Source organism: Dama dama, chromosome 8 (assembly GCF_033118175.1).
Source record: "Dama dama isolate Ldn47 chromosome 8, ASM3311817v1, whole genome shotgun sequence".
In the NCBI taxonomy this organism is placed as follows: Eukaryota; Metazoa; Chordata; class Mammalia; order Artiodactyla; family Cervidae; genus Dama; species Dama dama.
Window position 1 is genome coordinate 40,299,581 of NC_083688.1, and position 20,138 is coordinate 40,319,718.

The 20,138-nt window shown below is 48.0% G+C and overlaps 1 protein-coding gene across 5 annotated transcripts in view; it reads right to left on the bottom strand.

The window, feature by feature from the left end:
• The window catches only part of NRP2 (neuropilin 2), a 120,063-nt gene that overhangs the window by 67,149 nt on the left and 32,776 nt on the right, over nt 1-20,138 (bottom strand). For all 5 annotated transcript variants that reach the window (XM_061148940.1, XM_061148941.1, XM_061148942.1 and 2 more), the window contains exons 3-7: nt 17,461-17,642; nt 10,368-10,598; nt 8,821-8,976; nt 6,707-6,876; nt 4,719-4,874 (exon numbers count right to left, since the gene is read on the bottom strand). In XM_061148940.1, the coding sequence (XP_061004923.1) occupies nt 4,719-4,874; nt 6,707-6,876; nt 8,821-8,976; nt 10,368-10,598; nt 17,461-17,642 (895 nt within the window). The remainder of the gene's footprint in view (nt 1-4,718; nt 4,875-6,706; nt 6,877-8,820; nt 8,977-10,367; nt 10,599-17,460; nt 17,643-20,138) is intronic.

Genomic DNA, 20,138 nt, shown 5'->3' on the forward strand with positions numbered 1-20,138 from the left:
ATAAAAGGTATACATATATTTTTTAAAAAACCCAAATTTTCATAGAAGGAAGAATTGCATTCCTAACTGAAGCCTGAGGGGTATGGTTTATCTGCGGCAGCTCACGTACAGGCCCCATCAGATGCACGGGGAGGTCTGGATGACTTATCAGGTCCCTTCCAGACCTATGGTTTTAAGAGAGGCAGATAAATATCCCATGGGGCCTTGTTACTTTTTAAATTGATAACTTGCTTCTGCTCAAGAAGAGCTCTGTGGGTCTAATACATTAATTATATCTGCAGAGAGCCTTCCATCTATGGATCCCAAGGTGCTCTGCCTTCAGCAAAAAAGGCACCGTTCCATTTGGGCCAGCAGAAACACTGAGGCACGGAGCTGCAAAGAGAAATCTCTGAGGTCATGTAGTGCATCATCTGAGAAGGTCTGAAGAGAGACACCACATGGTTCTAACTTTTAGCCAATTAATTTGGGGGGTTTGTCTTTCCTCTTAAGTTTCTGAAAGCTTCAGAAAGGGTTTTAAATTTCTCAGATGGCTCTCACAATGATTTGTCTTAATTTGGAACATAAATATAGAACTGAGGATTTTTGAAGTGATGGAGGAGTGGTTATTTGTTCTGAAGGGATGTGGCCAAAGTGACTTCATTCAACGTTACAGCTCAGGATTCTATGATGGGGCCCAAAATCCAAAATGATGAGCTCAGTGCCCTCAAAGCGCAACTTGTCTTCATAGCTCCATGAATGTGCGCCTCTCTTGAACCCTGGATGGAACATTGAGGAAGCCAGTTTCCCTCTGAATGCAAGATGGTGAGCCATCAGATTATGAGACGACTGGTCTGAACTCAAAGCGTGGTGACTGGTGCCTTCCACAGGGACTCCATAGTTCCCCAAGTCCCTGGAGCAAATTACTTTGCCCGAGAGCGTCAGTTCCACAGTCTGAAATACTGTTAAATTCTGAAGCAAATAAGCCGGTGCCTGAGGGTTCTCCGAGCCCCTTGGACGTCATCATTACATTAATAAGATTGAGCTTAGTGCATTTCTGCCACTCATTACGGGTAATTTTGAAAACTCTTGGACCCAAGCCTTACCCAATCCCTGTCCTCACCCTCCCATCCTCAATCTGGCCTTCAGGATACAGGTAGCACCCCACAGACTTTTTCTTTCAGTCCAAACTTCTTCCAAACACATCAGAGCAGCCCAGCAACACTGTGACTAAGAACAAGGTAACCAGAGTGACATCAGCAAGAAAGATGCTCACATGTACCCAATAAGGGACAATTGGAATTGAACGCTTTTGCTTAGACCTGTAAGGGCATGGCCTACGTCCTCCTGGCCGGACAGCAGCCTCTGTCTCACTGCCTCCAGTGCAGACTCGCAGAACCAGCATCTCAGAGGTGAGCAGGATCCCAGCCAAGGCCTCGTGCCTTCCAGCTCCTTCCATCTTTCTCCACGCCCCTCCCTTGGTCTGTGTACATAATTGTGCCTATAATTATAGACATACATACCAACTTTCCGCTATTGTACTTACAATGCTATGTCTGTGTTTGGGGTGTTATTAATACAGCTGGTGAAACCAAAGGCAGTAGTTTTATGCTTGTGGTTTCTGAAGAAATATATGTGAAGCAATTTGTATAATCTGAGGGAGCACATGGGCTGGCTATGGGCTCTAACAGGTGGAAGAGCTCTCTGCTTTGTGGTTACACAGTAAATATGCATAAGAAGGTTTCCCCTGTAGGAAAATCATAGGTTCCATTTTTTATGGCATGTGGAGTTGGATAAGGATTTGGAGATGTGCTGTACACGTAGCCTGTATAACCGGGCTGCATTTTGCCTGGAGGATCCTTGCAATATCCCCAGCGACAGGGTAATGCCTTTCTCATCTGCAGCCTCACTGTTACCTGTTGAATGGAAAGGGCCTAAGAAGAGCCTGCTTCCAGGCTGTGGGAGGTTGGAAAAGAGCTCTTCAGTCAGTCCCCCCTCACTTCCTAGCCTCAGGGAAGTCTTCCCCCGCTAGGCTCAGGCCCTTGCCTCAGCCCAGTCTGGGTTCAAACTGTAGACAGTGTTTCGCAAGGGACTAGCCCAGCCATGCCACCACCCTGAGTGCTCATTAATCTTGTTTTCCTCCAACTCCCCCAATTCCCTGGCCTTTGGTATACAGCACTGGTGTTGACAGAGACCAGGGAATTGAAATCAAGTCCCCACACTTCTGCCCCAAACAGCCCCATCACCTCCTTGCACACCCCGTGCGCTGGGTCCCATCCGCAGCCCCTCCCCACTGCCCCACACAGCAGAGCCCGCTGCCGCCTCCACCTCTGATGGGCTTTGCTCACAGGTCCTGCTGGCTCAATTCTGCTTCTGAGTCCGCTTAGCACCAGCGTGCCTGGCATGGTGCCCACCCTCCAACGCTACAAAGGGAAACTGGTAGTGTCCTGGGTCGACAAAACCTCTCCCCACACTGCCCCCCGGTCCCCTCCTCACCCCACCTCCCCTTCATGGCATCAAATCAAACTGCAGCAGACTTGACAAATCTATTTGGCACGGTTCACTCAACTATTTCAACCCGAACAGCCAGAGAGCTGTGCTGACACACCATGAACGGTGCAGAATCTGCACATTAAATACAGACGTCTGGGAGCAGATCCGATAATGAAGGAGCCGCAGAGATCAGCCACGGACTTGAGGACCCGGCGGTCTCCTCCCTGGCCCGCCACACCCGAGGGGGGACAAGGGCGCACAGCGAGGGGGCAGTGCTTGACTGGCAGCCTTTCCATTCTTCTGCCCCCTTCTAGGTACCAAGAAGGAAATTACCCCGTGGTTTCTAGGGAAAGAAATTTAGTCATGGGTGAGAAGAGGAGGCAAAGAGAAGAGAGAGAGAGAAAATAAAAGAGATGAGAATGTATCTGGTATGAAAAAGTGGAGAAGAATGGTTCTAAAGGAGTCCAGAAAGCTACATTTAATTCTCAGGAATATCTTCCTTGCAGAACCAATACCAGGGATAAAGCCGGGGAGGACAGCATTCTATCAAAATGTGCAGTGCTAAGGTATTTCCAAAAGCAGATTTCCTACAAATGGTGTTTTAAATAGCATCCCAGTCCATCTGCGTGCTTTTAAAATCGGCTTATGCTACAGTATCCCTCTGGCCAGTGCTGCTTAGTCATTGAGCCTGGACAGGGAGGTGGTTAGGGGAACCTCTTCCTCCTCCCCAGTACCCACCCCAAGCCAGCTGCTGGGCCTTGCCTGCCTGGCTGAATTTCTGGGTTCTAGCAGTTTCTTATGGAAAAGGGAGGGTGGAGAGAGAGGGCATGAGAAGGAACAGGCTGGGATGAGGACTTTGTCCACAGAGCTCCCAGCACCCCATGCTGACTCTGGCTTGCTGTGTCCAAGTCACATTTAGTAACTCTCCCTGAAACAAAAGCAGGAATGAGAAACCAGACCTGCTCAACACATCAAAATGCGGAAGTCTTTCAATTGCTAAGTCTCTCACTTTCTTTATCTGTGAAATGGGGAGTGTGTGTGTGTGTGTGTGTGTGTGTGAGAGAGAGAGAGAGAGAGAGAGAGCGCGAGCAAGCCAGAGAGAGAGAGAGACCTGATAATATCTAGAAGCCATGATTTCAGATGAATGGTGCCATGTTACTATGGCGATCTTAATTTTTAAAAATCCACTCCTTTAAAAACTCACATTTCCCGAGTGAAGCAGTGCCAACATTATAGTTTGGGATTTTCTGGGCCCAAGGTTTCCTGTTACAACAGCAAGAGCAAGCTGCCTTGGGGCAGTGACACAGGCTGAGGGCACCTTGTTTGGAAAAGACCTTCGGCCTCTCAAGGTTGGGCCACCTGAGTACCCTTTTGATAACTCACAATCTGACACAGAGAGAGACACTCTCCCTCACTCCCCAATTCTGTTCAGAGAAGGATGAGTGTTCCCCTTTGAGACCCAAGAGTCAGCCCACAAGCAACAGTGCTCCCTCCCTGCCCAGGTGAGACCACTGGCCATTTCCAGTAAGCATGCACTGAGTCTACCTTATAACCAGTATGCACATCGCCAGCGTCAGCTGCAGACCTGTTCACTGCCAGAATGCCACGTGTTGTAAGAAAGCTGAGACCAGACATTCATCCATATATACAACAAAAGCCTCACATCACCCACGAGGACACGCCTGTGGGAGCCCGGGACGCTGAAGGCACCAGCCTTGCAGATTCAACGCCTTACTGCCAAGCATGACTGCCAGTTCAGATCTCATCCCCGACAAACCTAATTTCTCCTCATTATTTATTGTCCTCTTTTTCCTTCGGGACATTGTGATTCCCTCTTAGGATCTGTGCCCTTTTATTTCCAGACCTCGGTAACTCCCCGAACTGCAGTTTCATGGGGTTTTGTGACTGTTAACACAGCATGTGGAAGGGACTCAGGCCATCAACGCTCAATGAATCCTGCGCAGGGAGACATGGGCCAGGAGCACATTCTCTCCTTCATTTGTAGTCGGAGAGCTCGCTCGCTCTCTCTCTGCTGTAAGATGTGACAGCAGCCAGGCTGTCGGAGAAAACAGTGTCTTCCAATCACTTTAGCATAAGAAAGAGTATTTTCAGGGCCAGTGTCTCCGGGGCCTCCATCAGTTACTGGAGCCTTGGGGAGCAAGGCCGCCTTGTCCGTGTGGGGTACCCACCCTTGACCCACCTCTCCTGCTCCGGCCCTGCGTGCCCCTGTGGTGGGGCCACAGGCTTACCTTGTGATTCTTGCCGTGCCGGTACACCATCCAGTCCTCACCATTGGTGCTCACTTCCAGCTTGTAGGATTTGACATAATAGCCATTCTGAGTTTCCCTGGAAATCGCTCCCTGCGTTGCAATGGCTGTGAGCACAGTTAGAAAGCGTAGGTCCACCTGGAGAGGAAAGGCGAAGAAGGATGGGTGTCTTGACTCCCCACGCAAGGCAGCATCTGGGCTTTCCTTCACAGGACACCACTGCAGTCCTTGACTCCCAACCCGCGTCTGTGATTCACTCACAGGTATCGGTGGTCCGTATCTGTCTGCATCCACTAGACAGTTAAACATGACATATTCGAATTGCAATGGACACCTCTGAAATTGTAGCTTGTTTTTATTTCCTTTTTTTTTTTTTTTTTTGCAAATCTGAACAGACAGGATGACTGTTTATCTTAAAGGAATCATTGAACATCTAGAACTATGACCCCTTTTTACTTAACCACGACCTGCCTTGGATAGTGAAAGTGGATGCTGTTTTACAGGAACAATGGCTAAATCCAATCCACTCCACTCTGATCCAGCCCAGTTCAATCCAATTCACTTACGAGGCCCTAGTTGCCAAAGTCTCAGCTCGGAGCTGTTTCTCCTCCCCTCAGTCCCTCACTCCATTGTGTATTTAGTCCTTGGGTCACCAAGGGGTCAGAGGGCATGTGGAGTCTGCCCAAGCAATTAGGCTTATGGACCAAGTCCTGACCTTTCGTCCAACAAGGAGGATGGCCAACATTTTGAGCCACCTTCGCTTCCACAACACCAAACCCATCTGGAAATTGCTAGGTGTCATTGCTTTGCAGGCCACTGTGTTTCTTAACAGCAATCTCCCTGTGATCAAAATTGAGCCAGTTCGCCCTGGTAAAATTTGATTCAGTAAGCATTTATTAGCTACTTAATATGTGCTCAGCATGTTTAAGCATTCTAAAGAAGTACATAGTGCTGTATATGTGTATGATAAACAAGTGGAGAGCAATAGGAGAGAGCATACGAGTAGGACTCAAAATGAGGACTACAGTCAACGGAATGCTGGCTGTAAGAACTTTCTGGAAGCTTTGCTAGATGAGAAGGATTATTGGAGAGGAAGAGAAGAGAGCGACAGATGGCCTTAGGGTTGGGCTATTAGAGCTCATTCTGTGGAATGCTCTGGAAGTTTCTAAGGGGTCTTTCTCCCTTTCCTGTCCTAAGTAACGTCCTGTCTGCTCAGTAACGTCCTTCTCAGAGCAGAGGCTGCTGTGTCGCATCAGAGCTAGGACAGGCTTGTCAGCAGGTCACAAGGCTGCCTGCCATGCGTCATGAAAGCAGTCCTTGCTCTAGCATGGAACTAGCGGCTTGCCTCCCCTGGGGACCAGTGCTGGACCGGTGTGGAGAGCAAGGGAGGATTACTCCACAAAAGCTGCAAGTCTTATTCAGAAGGAAAGCAAGCAACAGTCTGAAAAAATGCTGCAGGGCATCCATGCGATTGGAATTTCATTCCTGGTAGTGATAATTTCCCACGTGGTCTCCTGATGGCTATCGGCAAAACCTTCCTGGCAGGGCTCCCTCCAAACAGCAGAGGTCACAAAAGGTTGCCATGCTTCTCAGCCAGCCTGCCCTTAAGAAAAATGCCCCCTACGTCCTGATGCCTCCCTCTGCCAAGAATGAGGATGTTCTGGAGCTGTTTATAGAAGTTGCTTGGATATCTACAGTGAAAGGGCAAACACCCTCCCAGCCCAGCAAGTTCACCAGGGCCTGGTAACCTTCACAAGGGCAGGGCAGTGTCCATTTTATCCTGGCGCTTAGCACAGAGCCTGGCACTGCCTGTTTGCACCTAAAATATGGATTTCTTAGGATGGATGGATGAGAGGAGTTCTCAATTATGTTATACTTATTTTCTTCGTGTCCTTTGTCAACTCTAGCGAAGGAGCCAGTCGCCTCACCCACCGAAGCGCACACACTCTGCACAGCCTCTGAGTCAGTACCTGGAGATACTCCTTGCTGGAGTCCAAGTTGGGGGTCCAGCCATTGTCATCACCATGGAGCCGGCTTTGCTGAGGTGTCCACCTCCCATCAGAGTACGTAGATGAGGCACTGATCTGTTCATTAGCAATCCGGCCAGACTCCATTCCCAGAGGGACATTGCACTGAAAGTCTAGTGGGTAGAGATGGTCAAGGGCAAAAGTTAGGTCTCTCAGCCTTAAACCCCCGAGACCCCCAAAATGCTGCTCCCTTCAAGGGATGAGTCCTTTCAGGCATTCCTTCATCTTAAAGACCTAATTCTACACTCACATTTTACAACCAACTATGCCAAGTCACAGAGCTTGACAGCCCCTCTTGGTCTGAAAAGAACTAAATTTGACCTAAAAGAAATCGGGCTGTGGATAAATAAGAATCATCATAGAAATTAAAAATATAATCTAAAGCACAAGAACTGTTAGTGCTGCAGGCTACAGATGCTCACAAGCTCCAGATGCACCAGTATTGAAAGAACAGGTAAACATGTGATAGACTTGGGTGGGCTGATACATCGTGGGAAGCCTGCTTTATTAATAAACACCCAGGAGGCACTTTTGCTTCTTTCTTTCTTTCACTCAACTGTCTCATGAGTTCTGGCACCGAAGACAGACATTGCAAAGCAATAAATACCTGTCTTTGGGAGTCCTCTCTGTGAGTACACGCGTGTCACTCTATATTAGCCTGCACCACCTGTCTGGACAGCTGGGCTCAGAAGTCACTTCCTCTGGCCTTGCACTGTCAGTTTAATTGCTGTCCTTCCCATGATCCCACAGACGCTGGTCAATATGTGTGTGTGCATGTGTCAGATAAGGACCAGCAATCTCTCTCAGGCATCAAACCTTCTCTGTCGCTCGGCGACCACACTGACCCCCTGCAGAACTCGGTTAACTCACAATACTGTTTTCTTGTCTCTCAACCTTCATGAGCTCTTTGAAGAAAAAACAAAACCCAGAATGAAACCCGTCCCTTGGCCAGGCTGCCGTGTGGCAAACTGTCAACGGCCATGGCAGGATTCGCCCAGCTCCAATCATCCTGAAAGTGTGCCTCTGGTCATCCAAGTGATCGTTTAGGTTTCTCAGTGAAAATGACAGCACATCTGAAGTCCGCATCCACGAGGCACTGATTTAAAGATACAGCTCAGGGCAAGAGACTGATGGTCTGGATGGCAAGGTCCATGACTGCTGGGGGCTGGATTAGATTTTCTATGCTTTTCACAGTGCCTGTTACATAGTAGAGGCTCAAAAAATTGTGTTTATTGGCAGAACAAAGTCAAAGTCCAGCAGTGTACCAGCCTAGTGAGAGAAACTCTAGCCAGGCCCAGAGAGATTTCATGTCAAAACATATGTGTATAGAGAGAGGTTTAAAATTTCTCCATTTCTGAGACTTCCCTGGCTGTCCAGTGGTTAGGGCTTTGAGCTTCCAATGCAGGGGGCATGTGTTCAATCCTTGGCTGGGGAACTAGGATCCCATGTGCACGGTGTGACCAAAAAAAAATTGTTCTATTTTTCTGACAATGGTCACTGAGAGTTGGAGAGTGAGGAAAATGACCCCAGACTGAAAGATAAGCACACGCATGTGTGTTAAGTTGCCTCAGTCGTGTCTGACTCTTTGCGACCCCATGGACTGTAGCCCACCAGGCTCCTCTGTCCATGGGACTCTCCAGGCAAGAATACTGGAGTGGGTTGCTAGTCCCTTCTCCAGGGGATCGTCCCAACCCAGGGATCGAATGCACATCTCTTGCATCTCCTGCAGGTGGATTCTTTACCACAAGCACCACCTGGGAAACCCCCAAAAACAGCACTTGCGGGACTCAATATAGATGTCTTAAGTATTCTCCCTTTCATTCTGAGACTTGAGATGGTCCTGTGACTTCCCCTGGGAATAACTCATTCTTGATACTTTTTCTTTAAAGAAATGAGCACCCAGACTGACATTTATTCTATTTTCATTCATCTCTGCCCAGCAAGAGGCTATAGCTCCCTTCCCTTGAGGTCCGACTTCCCCCCTCCTTCTTTTGCAGAGATCACCCTCACAGCCCCCATGGGATGACAGGTCAGAGTTTCCCAGCCAGCCAACTCACTCTCCAGTGGCTCTTGATGGACCAGGTAGTAACGCGCAGAGAAGCCGTCCTTGGCTACCGCCATGTCCGTGTGAAAGGTCAGAGACAGGATCCCCGTGGCTGAACGGAGTTCAGAAGGTGTTTTGGTCCCACAGTACTTGCCAATCAGGGGTCCAACTGGACAGGGAGGACAAAGAGAGGTCACAGACATGGACATGCCAGACCCCAATCTCCATACATTCTCCCTTCCCATAATTCCAAGTCATTCAACCGAGCATCACTCGGAATGCCTTGGCACAAAATCACCAGAGACACAGTTTCAGAACAATGCCTAATATTTTTTTCCTGCACATTAAAAAGTATTTTCACTGACCTGGCTTCATTCTGTTTTCGCAGCCCTGCGAGATGGGCTGGAAAGGTATCATTATAATGCTTGTTCCACAGAAGAAGAAATTGAGGTTTGGAGAGGGTACATGACTGCTCATTGTGCATATAGCCAGGAAATAGCAGAGTGGGGGCTCCAACACATTTCCTGACTAAATCTCATGCTTGTCTGAGGAAATGAAATTGCTTAGACATCAAGTCTCCGTTACAGTGCAAAATACTTAGAATGATGATAGAAGTGAAAGATGAGCTTCCTCGCCGATACTATATACCCAAGACTCATGCTGGTCTCCACATGAGAAGCACAGGTGCCTCTTGGCCTGGAGGGATGAACTTTTTTTTAACATCTATGACTAGAGTTAGTTGGTTAGTGTTAGTTGCTCAGTTGGGTACGACTCTTTGCGATCTCATGGACTGTAGCCTGCCAGGCTTCTCTGTCCATCGAATTCTCCAGGCAAGAATACTGGAGTGGGTTGCCATTCCCTTCTCCAAGGGATCTTCCTGACCCAGGAATCAAACCTGGGGCTCCCACATTGCAGGCAGATTCTTTACCATCTGAGCCCCCAGGGAAGCCTGAGACTGTATAAATGATAATAAAATTATAGTAATTATAATGATGATGATAGCAGCTTATTTATGCAGATATTAATAAGACACAGAAAGGTTAAGTAACTTGCCCAAGGTTGCAGAGCTGCTAAGATCAGAGCCACAGTTTAGTCTGGCTCTAGAGTGCTATTTGGACATAGAGAGTGGTCACTGAGTCACTTTCTATGGAGAGAAGAAAACATGACATATAGGTTTTCTCATCCTCATCCAAGTATCTACTCAGTCTCCTCCTATGCTTAGTCACTCAATTGCGTCTGACTCTTTGTGACCCCACGGACTCTAGCCCGCCAGGCTCCTCTGTCCATGGGGATTCTCTAGGCAAGAATACTGGAGTGGGTTGCCACGCCCTCCTCCAGTCTCCTCCTATCCTTCTGCAAAGAAGTATCCCTAAGTGAGAAAACTGCCTTTCCACAGTTTTTCTGAAGTCATCCTCGGTGAAGGATAAGAGAAAGTCATCATGGGTCACAGATAAACTCTGAGGAGCTTTAACGTCTTTGTTCTCTGTTTTTTATTGCCACTAAAGCAATTAACAGGCAATGAAGCTACTGAAAAAGGCCTGGTGAGGTGCCATCACTCACCATGGGGGATGCCATCCCAGATGTCCAGCCAATCGTATTTGCAGTCTCCCTCTCCCACCTGCAAAGGGTCATGCTCCAGGTCAAAGGTCAAGAACTGCAGGATGATCTCCATCTTGGGTTTGGCCAGGATGGTGAAAGTGCAGTCCAAGTTGTGCGGGTACTTGTCGGGGAACCCGGGGGACTCGATGGTCCCATTGGGGCTCGTGAAGTTCTTTGAACAATCTTCGGAGCCTGTAGGTGAAAGAGAAGCAGAGCCTTAAGAGAGTGGGAGAGGATGCCTTTTTCTGTTGTTGTCTGTCACACGGGTTATTTAAATGTTTGGGCCCAAATTTCCTTACTGGTGAAGTTTTTGTTTCCACTGGAGTGGCCCTTGAAGCAACATACTTTTCACATCCACATTTCAAGCCCTTAAGCCAGACCATCTTTAAGGGAGAAATTAGGGAGGCGAGCAGGCTTGCTCTATAAATTAGAGTAAGAGCAGCAGTTGAGGATTTGGGAGGAGGGGTGGTGTAGAAAGAAGGATGTGTGAGAGACAGAGAGAGAGGGAGAGAGAAAGATGGATTCCCTTGAAAAGAGGAACAGAGTCTTCTTTCTCAGTTACTCAGCTGCTTGCTCCAGAAATGTAAGTTATTTCAATCCTTAAGGAAGGCTTGCTGATTGCCAGCAGGGGAAACAATGTGACCCCTTATTTGCTGCTGACCTCAACACTAGCCCCTATTGTACCAGAGCCAACTTGGTACCCCTGTCTCCCTCCAAGAGCCAAGGTGCCTCAGGGGAGGGGCAAAGGGGAGCTTGGGTCTCATTCATGTCATGACTGTGTTAAAACGAGCCGCTCTGTAGTGGCCAGACAATGAACAATTGAGGGTTGCAGCCGGTGGATCACAGCAGGGTTTGGGGATGTTAAAGGCCGCTCCAGCAGAAAGTTTGGAAAAAATGTGGCAGTGCATTGGCATTTGGACGGCTTCTGGCTCTTTTGTGGCGGGGATGGCCTTGTTTCTCCCCTAGGCTCTTCTGTCTGCTTTCTCAGGACTGATGGAGGGCACCTTATTAAATGCCACACACATTCGCCTCCTGGTGCCGCAGTGGGAGCTCGTAAAAGGATTACAGCTACCCTCTCCCCTAACGCCTCTAGGTGGGGGTCACATTAAAAGGGCCCTCATGTGCAGTAAACCAGCCACCATTTGCCAGGGCGGGCCTGGGATGGTCCCAGGACAGGAGCGGGCCCCAGGGAGCTGCTCGGAGCCAGAAGTTTTGCACGTTAATGTGATGAATGTAAAGGCTGCACAATTAGAATTGATTTCACTATGTTCTGATTTTAAAATTTAAAAAGGGAGTAGGATTTATGAGGAGAATAACAGGCACTCTACGCATGAAGAAAAAAAAAACAGAGAAATACTAGATAAACCAGGTGTTTACTGGCAGGAAGTGTCCTCTGGGGATCCCACTGAAATATAACTGTGTGATGTCAATACGCTGATCCTAGCCCGCAGCGATGTCTTTATCCGTGGCTCCTGCTGCAGCCCCTCTGTGAGTCTTTTTATTGATGACGGCTTTCTGGAAAGCGGCAAACGTCTGACTTGGAAAAGGTGCCATGCAAATAATTAGGGGAGGGGGGAGGGGAACTTTCTTTAGCATCAGACAGGAAATTCTGACATCCCTCCCACCTGTCCATCACCTCTGCCCTTCCAGCCAGCACTGTGCCTTGGCAGGGTGGGAACCCAGGACACCTGGGGTGAGAGTTAACCTTTTCAGGATTTTTCTGAGTCTCTCTCATGTGGCATCCCAGAAGCTCTGCACTCCATCCTTCAGAGGCAAGCTGGTCCAGGGGGCAGCAAGGCCAGGAGGCAGCAGCTGAGATGACCTCTCCCCCAGTTTGTTTACTACGGTATTCCCAGCTTTGTTTACCATCAGGACCCCAGCTTCTGAGGGCCTCCTCAGTGGTTCAGGATGAGGCAGTTTAGCAAAGCCAAGCCAGCTGGCAGGCCTTCAGGGGGCCGAGAGGAATTTTCAAAAGGTTAGAGTTTATGGCTGCTGGGCCACTTAGCCAGAGGAAGTTAACTCTATTCACAAGTTGCTTCTAGAACTAAGAAAGGCCTCCTGACATTCCCTCCTAGAGTTTGCCCTATTGTCATGCCTCTCCAAGGCAGGGGGAATCCCCACCCCCTGGGCGTGGGAATTTAGAGTGGGATCTCTCTTTGGTCCCTGTCATCCATAGGGGACACAAAAGACACTTAGAAAGCCCCAGGAGGCCTGGAGAACGTAGCATCCTAAAGTACCCCCAGTTTCCAAGGTTCTGCGGTCCTGTAACGGACTGGAGAGAATTTTTCAATCTGATGTCCTTAAGCAAAAAGAAAAAAAAAAAACGTGTGTATCTCTGACATATGGCTGTGTGTGTGTGTGTGTGTGTGTGTGTGTGTTCTGAGTCGTGTCCGACTCTGCGACCCCATGGACTAGTCCATCAGGCTCCTCTGTCCATGGAATTTTCTAGACAAGAATACTAGAGTGGGTTGCCATTTTCTACTCTTGGGGATCTTAGGGGTTGAACCCGTGTCTCTTATGTCTCCTGCATTGGCAGGCAGATTCTTTACCACTGACCCACTTGGAAAGCATGGGTGTATTCTATGGCTGAAGCTCCAATACTTTGACTACCTGATGCAAAGAGCCATTTCATTAGAAAAGACCCTGATGCTGGGAAAGATTGAAGGCAAAAGGAGAAGGGAGAGGCAGAGGATGAGATGGTTAGATAGCATCACTGACTCAACAGACACGAATCTGAGCAAACCTCGGGAGACTGTGAAGGACAGGGAAGCGTGGTGTGCTGCAGTCCATGGGGTTGCAAATAGTTGGACATGACTCAGCGACTGAACAACATCAACAAATCCTGCGGCTTATTTTGAATGAAGGAGAAAAACAGTTTTATCCTCTTTATGCAGAAAAATCAAGCCTGTCCATTACAATAGTTCATCCATTTATAACAGTGCCATCTTGCTGTTTGGACTGTGGTCATTGTCAGAAAGTAGGCAGCCGAATATCGAAAGTGGAGAAGAGATCTCAGCAAAGGTGACTATCCCTGGGGCAAGAGTTGAGTCTTGCAGATACCCACCTAAACCAAGATGCTTTTCTGCAATGTGCTAAATGAATTAAAAATTAAGAAAATAGCTCACTCAACAGATACTCATGCAATGGAAAGATTGTCCATAGAAGTTAGGGGATTTTGCTTCAGTGAATGATTTCATACCAAAGGACTCTGGTATGAAAAATGCCCATGCTGTGGTTTTTCACTGTAAATTGTACAATAACTCTGCAAGCGGAAGAAGAATCTGCAAGCACAAGGCTGTTGAAAACATGGTGCATTTACACAAAATTGAGCTGGGTCTGACCACAAAAGGTAAATCCAGATCTTCAATTGAAGAAGTGGGAGTAGGGGGCACCCCAGGTTTTCTCTGTTTGTGGATAACGCGAGATTTCAGTTTCTAAAATTTCGCTGGGCCCCAGGAAAGAAAACTTGATCTTGCACTTTGGTCAGAAGACAATCAGGAAACAAACAGACAAAAACCCCACTGTTTTCCAGTGATTCCGTTTCTGATGTTACTTTTTAAATTATTTTAAAATTCCTTTCTCTGCTATGCTCATGATTTGGTGATTTGGGATCACTTAAGTCAGCAAGTTGTTTACTTAACCCTTTTGTACGTGGACATACGTAGACTCTTTCCTAAACCACTTCATTCAGGGCAGACGTGAACCTCCCCCTCCAGCCTCTTGGTCCCATCTGTACCGAACCGCGGGTTTATTTCTGTCGGTATAATAACTCTGAGCAGAGGCCTGCCTGGGTGATGTGCAGTCGAAGGCTTCCTGAGTCCTCAGCACAGTGGTGTATGTGTTTACACTTCCCCCTTCTCTCTCTTTATGAATCTGACTAGCAAACACAACTGTGTTTGTTTGGATTTCTTCAGCATGTTCTGCGTTTCTTTCATGTTCTGTGGATGACGTAACTTTGTGTATTTTCTCTCAGGGCTCCAACAGTGGAGATCTGGGTGAGGGACCTGGAAGAACGCTCATCTTCCTAAACTCCTCAGTTTTGAATTTGGCACAGCCGCCCCCATCCCTGCACCTGTGTGTGCCTTATTGAGGATAAGTTGCTCTTTCCAACGGGCATGATGGCGCATGTGAATGGCTCCGGGGCCACTGGGCTCCCACCTTCTTCCTTACAATCCCCAGAAGAACGATTGCTGTTGGCAGGGCTGTTCTCTCCTGTTGTTGCAGTAATCTCTTTCTTCCTTCCTAGGCAATCCCCATCCTTAAAGTAGACTGTCCCAATTCCCCATGCCCAAGTCACCTTCTTGGCTGCCTCTTTTGTTTCTAGGTAATCCACAGACTTGCTGCCTCATTCAAAATCCTACATCAGCCTACCCTCAAAACAGCAACGCTGAGTTATGATGATATCTGTGTGTTTTGTCTCTTAATACCGATCCTTCAAATTTGCATGATGGATAGAGCTAACGGGGGCTTCCCTGGTGGCTCTGTGGTAAAGAATCTGCCTGTTACACAGAAAACGGGTTTGATCCCTGGATCAGGAAGATCTCCTGGAGGAGGGCATGGCAACCCACTCCAGTATCCTTGCCTGGAGAATCCCCATGGACAGAGGAGCCTGGATGACTATAGTCCATAAGGTCACAAAGAATTGGACCCAGCTGAATAACTTAGCAGGTAGGCAGGCAGACACAGAGCTAACATTCATGTTTTAATGTTGATTTCTGGAGGATGTGGTACCGTCCTTTGTGAAATACAAAGCTGGGAAGTATGAAACAGATTTGAGCTGTCATGATCCTCCCCATTCTTGCTCTGACTGCTGGGGGCCAGCTCTCTGGAAGCCTTTGCTTGGAGCCGTTTTCACAGTCAACCCAGTAGGGCTGAGTGGCAGCTTTAGCACTGGGGACCTGGCTATCTAAAGGAATTCCCAGATCCCCCGCTAGCCAAGCCACTCGATGGCTTCCTCATTTTCATGTCCAGAGCATGTTGTTTTTTGAAATTCATTTTTATTGGAGCATAGTTGCTTTATAATGTGTGTTAGTTTCTATTGTACAGAAAAATGAATCACCCATACATACACATACATCCCGTCCGTTTTGGACTGCCATCCCATCCAGGACACCACAATGCATTAAGTACAAACCCATAGCATGTTATACATGCGTGCTAAGTCGTTTCAGTCGTGTGCGACTCTGTATGACCCCACGGACTGTAGCCTGCCGGGCTCCTCTGTCCATGGGATTCTCCAGGCAAGAAGACTGGAGTGGGTTGCCATGCCCTCATCCAGGGGATCTTTCCCACCAAGGACTGAACCCGTGTCTCCTGCACTGGCAGGCGGATTCTTGGCCACTAGCGCCACCTAGGAAGTGCCCATAGCATGTTAATCATACCTTGATACTTACTCTGTCTCATATTATAGTTTATACCTTTCAAGTTACGTATCTATTTACACATATTCATTCAATAATGTCAACTACGCACCTGTTACGTGCTGTCTCCCCCACCAGAACAGCACCAACACCCATTTAGAGACTTCCTTTCTCTCTTCCCTCTCCCCACTGCTCACAGCAGATGATGGTATAATGAGAGGTCCATCCTTGCTGGGGGCACTAACTAATCTGAATCTCGCACAGGATCCAATGGAATGTGGATAAGGTTATCTGCAAGTCTCACACCAGTTCCGAGCCACCCGACACTCAGATCGTCAGTCCCCATGACCTCAAGTACCCAGGAGCATGACCACCCATGGCAGACGGACCTTCTCAGGATTCGTGCCCTGGGACAGTCCCAGCTCCCACTCCAGCTCCACACAGTTCCTTCGGCCCCACCCCTTTGCTGGATCCTACGATCTTGTTCTCAGGCAGACAAATCGGGCAAATATTTAGACAGAGTGGATATAAAAAGTGCTTTCAGCAGCTACCACTTCCTTTCAAGAATTGTTTGGCGAAAAAGAAAATATATATGAATAGTTCCCCTCACACTGAACTCAACAGGCGCCGGGCTTTGGGCTCCTTGATGACAAGGCTGACAGCTTCCCCTTTCAGCAGACACTGCCCACGAGTTGTAAAATGTGGTCTGCTGGAGAGGGAAACACAGTCCTAGATGGGGCAGGAGCCCCCGAGGAGGGGGGGTGGGCAGGGCTGAGGGGAGGACGGGAGGACAGGCTTCACTTAGCCTCCAGTCAATGAGCTCACACATCGGAGGGAAGGATACGCTGCTCTGAGCGCTTCCGTGGAGATGCTGAACCAGCGTCTTGTGAATCAAAGTTGTCTCTACCCAGATAGGGAGAGTAAGCATTAGCCCATATTCTTATGGTCTAAAAGTAATCTAAGGGGGACCTAATGGAAAGCAAAAAGTCAACTTAAAAGTTCTCTGCTTCTTCTTCTGCTATCTTTTTTCAGGGAGTCAGCTTCTTCAGCACTTAGGAAGGGGGTATTCAATGGATAGACGTGATACAGTGGATCAGCAGGGGGAATTTCTAGGAGTCGTATTTGGATCTAAAATGACTGCATGATCCCATTGGTGGTGGGGTCACAGTAAGATTTTTAGAGACTCCAAACACTGAAAAGATTATGTCCTTCTTCCCCATGTGGTTCTAAAGAAAGGCTATTTAAGTTATTAAGTAATTTGGAGGAAGTTCAACCAAGTTTTGCTTTCACCACGAAGATTACTGTGATTAAACACACACACACACACACACACACACACACACACACACACAAATCAGATTTTTTCCAAATGTGTTTTTCTATATAATAGATGCCCCTACTCTTTTGTTGTCATAAACACCCAAACAGTAACCCTGCAGTTCGCCCTCTTAAATTGGAAGGAAACTTAAATGGGCTTTTCAACTCAGACAGTCTCCAGGCTCACTATGAGCACTCTTCCCTCCATCAACTCTCTCAGGCTGGATAAAACTGGAACCCTGACCACGTAGGTCAACCCACTGGGCTTTGTCTATGAACACATAACTATCAGGCAGACCCGATACACAGTGCCCCGTGGCCAGACACAGGTGGCGATGGCGGAGTCCCTGCTTCTCCCCACCCACGACCACTCTCACCTGTCTTGAAGATCTCATAGCGCAGGGAGAAGCCTGCCCCCTGCCGGGCGTAGTCAGAGGTGAACTTGATGTAGAGGACGGAGCCGGAGGAGATGATGGTGGGTGGGGCGATGTTTCCACAGTGCTTTCCCAGGAGATCTGCGGATTCGCTGTCTCCATCTCGAATCTCAATGAAGTCATACCTGGGTGCAGACAGCATAAAGGGGCACATATGAGAAAAGATCACTGCTAGGGGATGAAAAGGACTACTGTGTCCCTCCAGCTCAGGGCTCTTCATCCACTTCTAGACATTCAGGTGTTCTGGATGGATAAAAAAGGGCACTTAGGTTTACTTGTAGAAACTGGCAAACACAGATATAGGAAGTGGCTTTACTAAAGCCACAGAGAATGAGCACCTCTGTGCATGGCTAGACTTTAAGGCCTTATCTCTTGCTCACATAAGAGCAGTAGCATCATTCTATCAAAGGTCTCAAACAGTTTTTTTTCTTCGTTCGGTAGCACCATTTTTATTTCCATCGTGATCTATCTGAATCTTAGTCTTTTCTTCTTGGCTCTGTGTCTCTGCATGTTACTTAACCCCTGTGAGCATCAATTACTTCATCTGTAAGATGCAGATAAAGATATTCACTTCAGGGGGCTGGGACAGAGACGGAATGAAAAAAATTCAAGGAAGGTGCTGGGCACCAAGTCAGGCACACGGGGGTTGTTTCAGAGAGATTTATTTATTTTTTTGCCTCTTTCCCAAGTTTCAGTTCTCTCCTGAACTGAAGGGGTCAACCCTTCTTTTCTTTAACTGTCAGTAATAAAGTCTCCCCAATCGTGGGCCATCTCCCTCCCTGAGATGACTCTGAGAAGTTCACATCAGCAGTGTCTATCTGGTCAACACCACGTTTTTAAAAGGAATCAGCACCGTATTAGATAAGGCAATAAAAACCTTTCTCCAAAAGGAGGGGGTGAATCCCAGGGGACCCAGCTTCTCTGAACACATAACTATTAGTCTCAGCAAGAGGCTGAGCAGGCTGCCTTCCTTACCCTGAAGACTGGAGCTCATTTCAAACAGAATCAAACTGGCCCAGGTAGGGGGAGGCACCTCAAAGACATCCTTGGCTAAGTTCACAGGACTGCACAGGTACTGTGCCATCTTATCTGTACAGATGCACACCTTCAGCTTCAGCGTGTGGTCTGGCAAGCCTCACTGTCCCAAGTCTGTAGTCTTTATCTGGGCTCCTGGGGAACACCCTGTCACAACTGCTGATGTGGAAAATTTCTTCCCTTCCAGCTCTCTCAAATTGCTGGTCACTGTACCATTATTTACTGAAAGCCATCCAGCTCCTTCTCCCACCCTGTTTATGTATTCTGCATCAAGCTGTTAAAATGACAGGTACATTCTCTTCCATTGGGGAAAAGAGAGGGACTGGAAAGGTTATATCCTCCCTGGGATGTACCCACTGGTTCCTGCCACACACACGGAGTTTGGGGGAGCTGGCGGCCTGCAGAAGTGGCCTTCTGAGCCGGAGCGGTCTGAGGCCTCCTTGCAGCCCCTGGAAGCCATACTTCAGATGGCTCAGCCACTTCCAAATAAATAGGCCTTCGAAGGGAGTATATGGAGTGGATCAGGGTTAGTTCATTCTTAGACCCCAGAGGGCTGGAATTCTACAGTCAAAAGAATCACAGAAGTTGGTTAGAGTCTGGAGAAGGGAGATGGCAGGGTTTTCCCCCAGGAGCTCCGGAGAGATGGCCACAGATTGGGAAAGGCAGTGGGGGTGGGGGAATCTGTTTAGGTCTGTGCTTTCAGTGTGGGAGACGGTGCTGACGCTAAAAGTGTGCTTCCTCAGTTCCAAAACATAAGTGAAAAGACAGTTTCTTCTCAAAGGAAATTCCCCCAGACCTTCTGGAAAATCCCTCCTTGTTATTGCCACACTGAGATGAGCTCCGCTGGACAGTCCCTCTCAGCTGAGAAATGGCGATGGCTTCCTTCGCAGGGTGCATGAGGCTGGAACACGACTGTACCCACTGAGCAGAAGGACCCAGCTTGCCTGGGGGGGGCAAGAGCACCCCCACCCCACCTCACTCCATAGGCAGGCAGAACCCAGCTCAGCCTTAGCTGAGTTACTCTCAGGCAAGTTACTCCACCTCTCTGAGCCTCAGAAATGGAAAAAATAAGAGCAAAACAGGGATACTAGAACCTTCCTTTCAGTTTTTCTGAAATTTAAAGGACCCACATAATCTATAGAAGGTGTCTAGGACACAGACTAGCAGTGAGTGTGCACTTTGTAAATGCACAGGGATTTGTTGTGTTTCCACACCCATTTCAGAGGGGAAGAGGCTGAGCCATAGAGCAGAAGTGATTTTCCCTAAGAGAGAGAGCCAGTGAGTGAGGCGCTGTCTAAGAGGGAATGTGCATCTGCGCAAACATTTTGGAGGGCATTTTGGCAAAAATGTGACAAAAGTTAATATATACATATTCTTTAATCCAGCAATCCCACTGCTAGGAATTTTTCCTAGCAAAATAAGCAGACAATTGTGCAAAGATGTATACGCATCTCTGTGTGTGTGTACATATTTTAAAAAGCATGGGAAACGTGAAAAGATGCTTTGTTTATAAAAAGCTTGTGTCTAAATGTCTGACAACAGTGGTGGGTATATCAATTTTGGACATTTATAAATGGAAAGCTCCA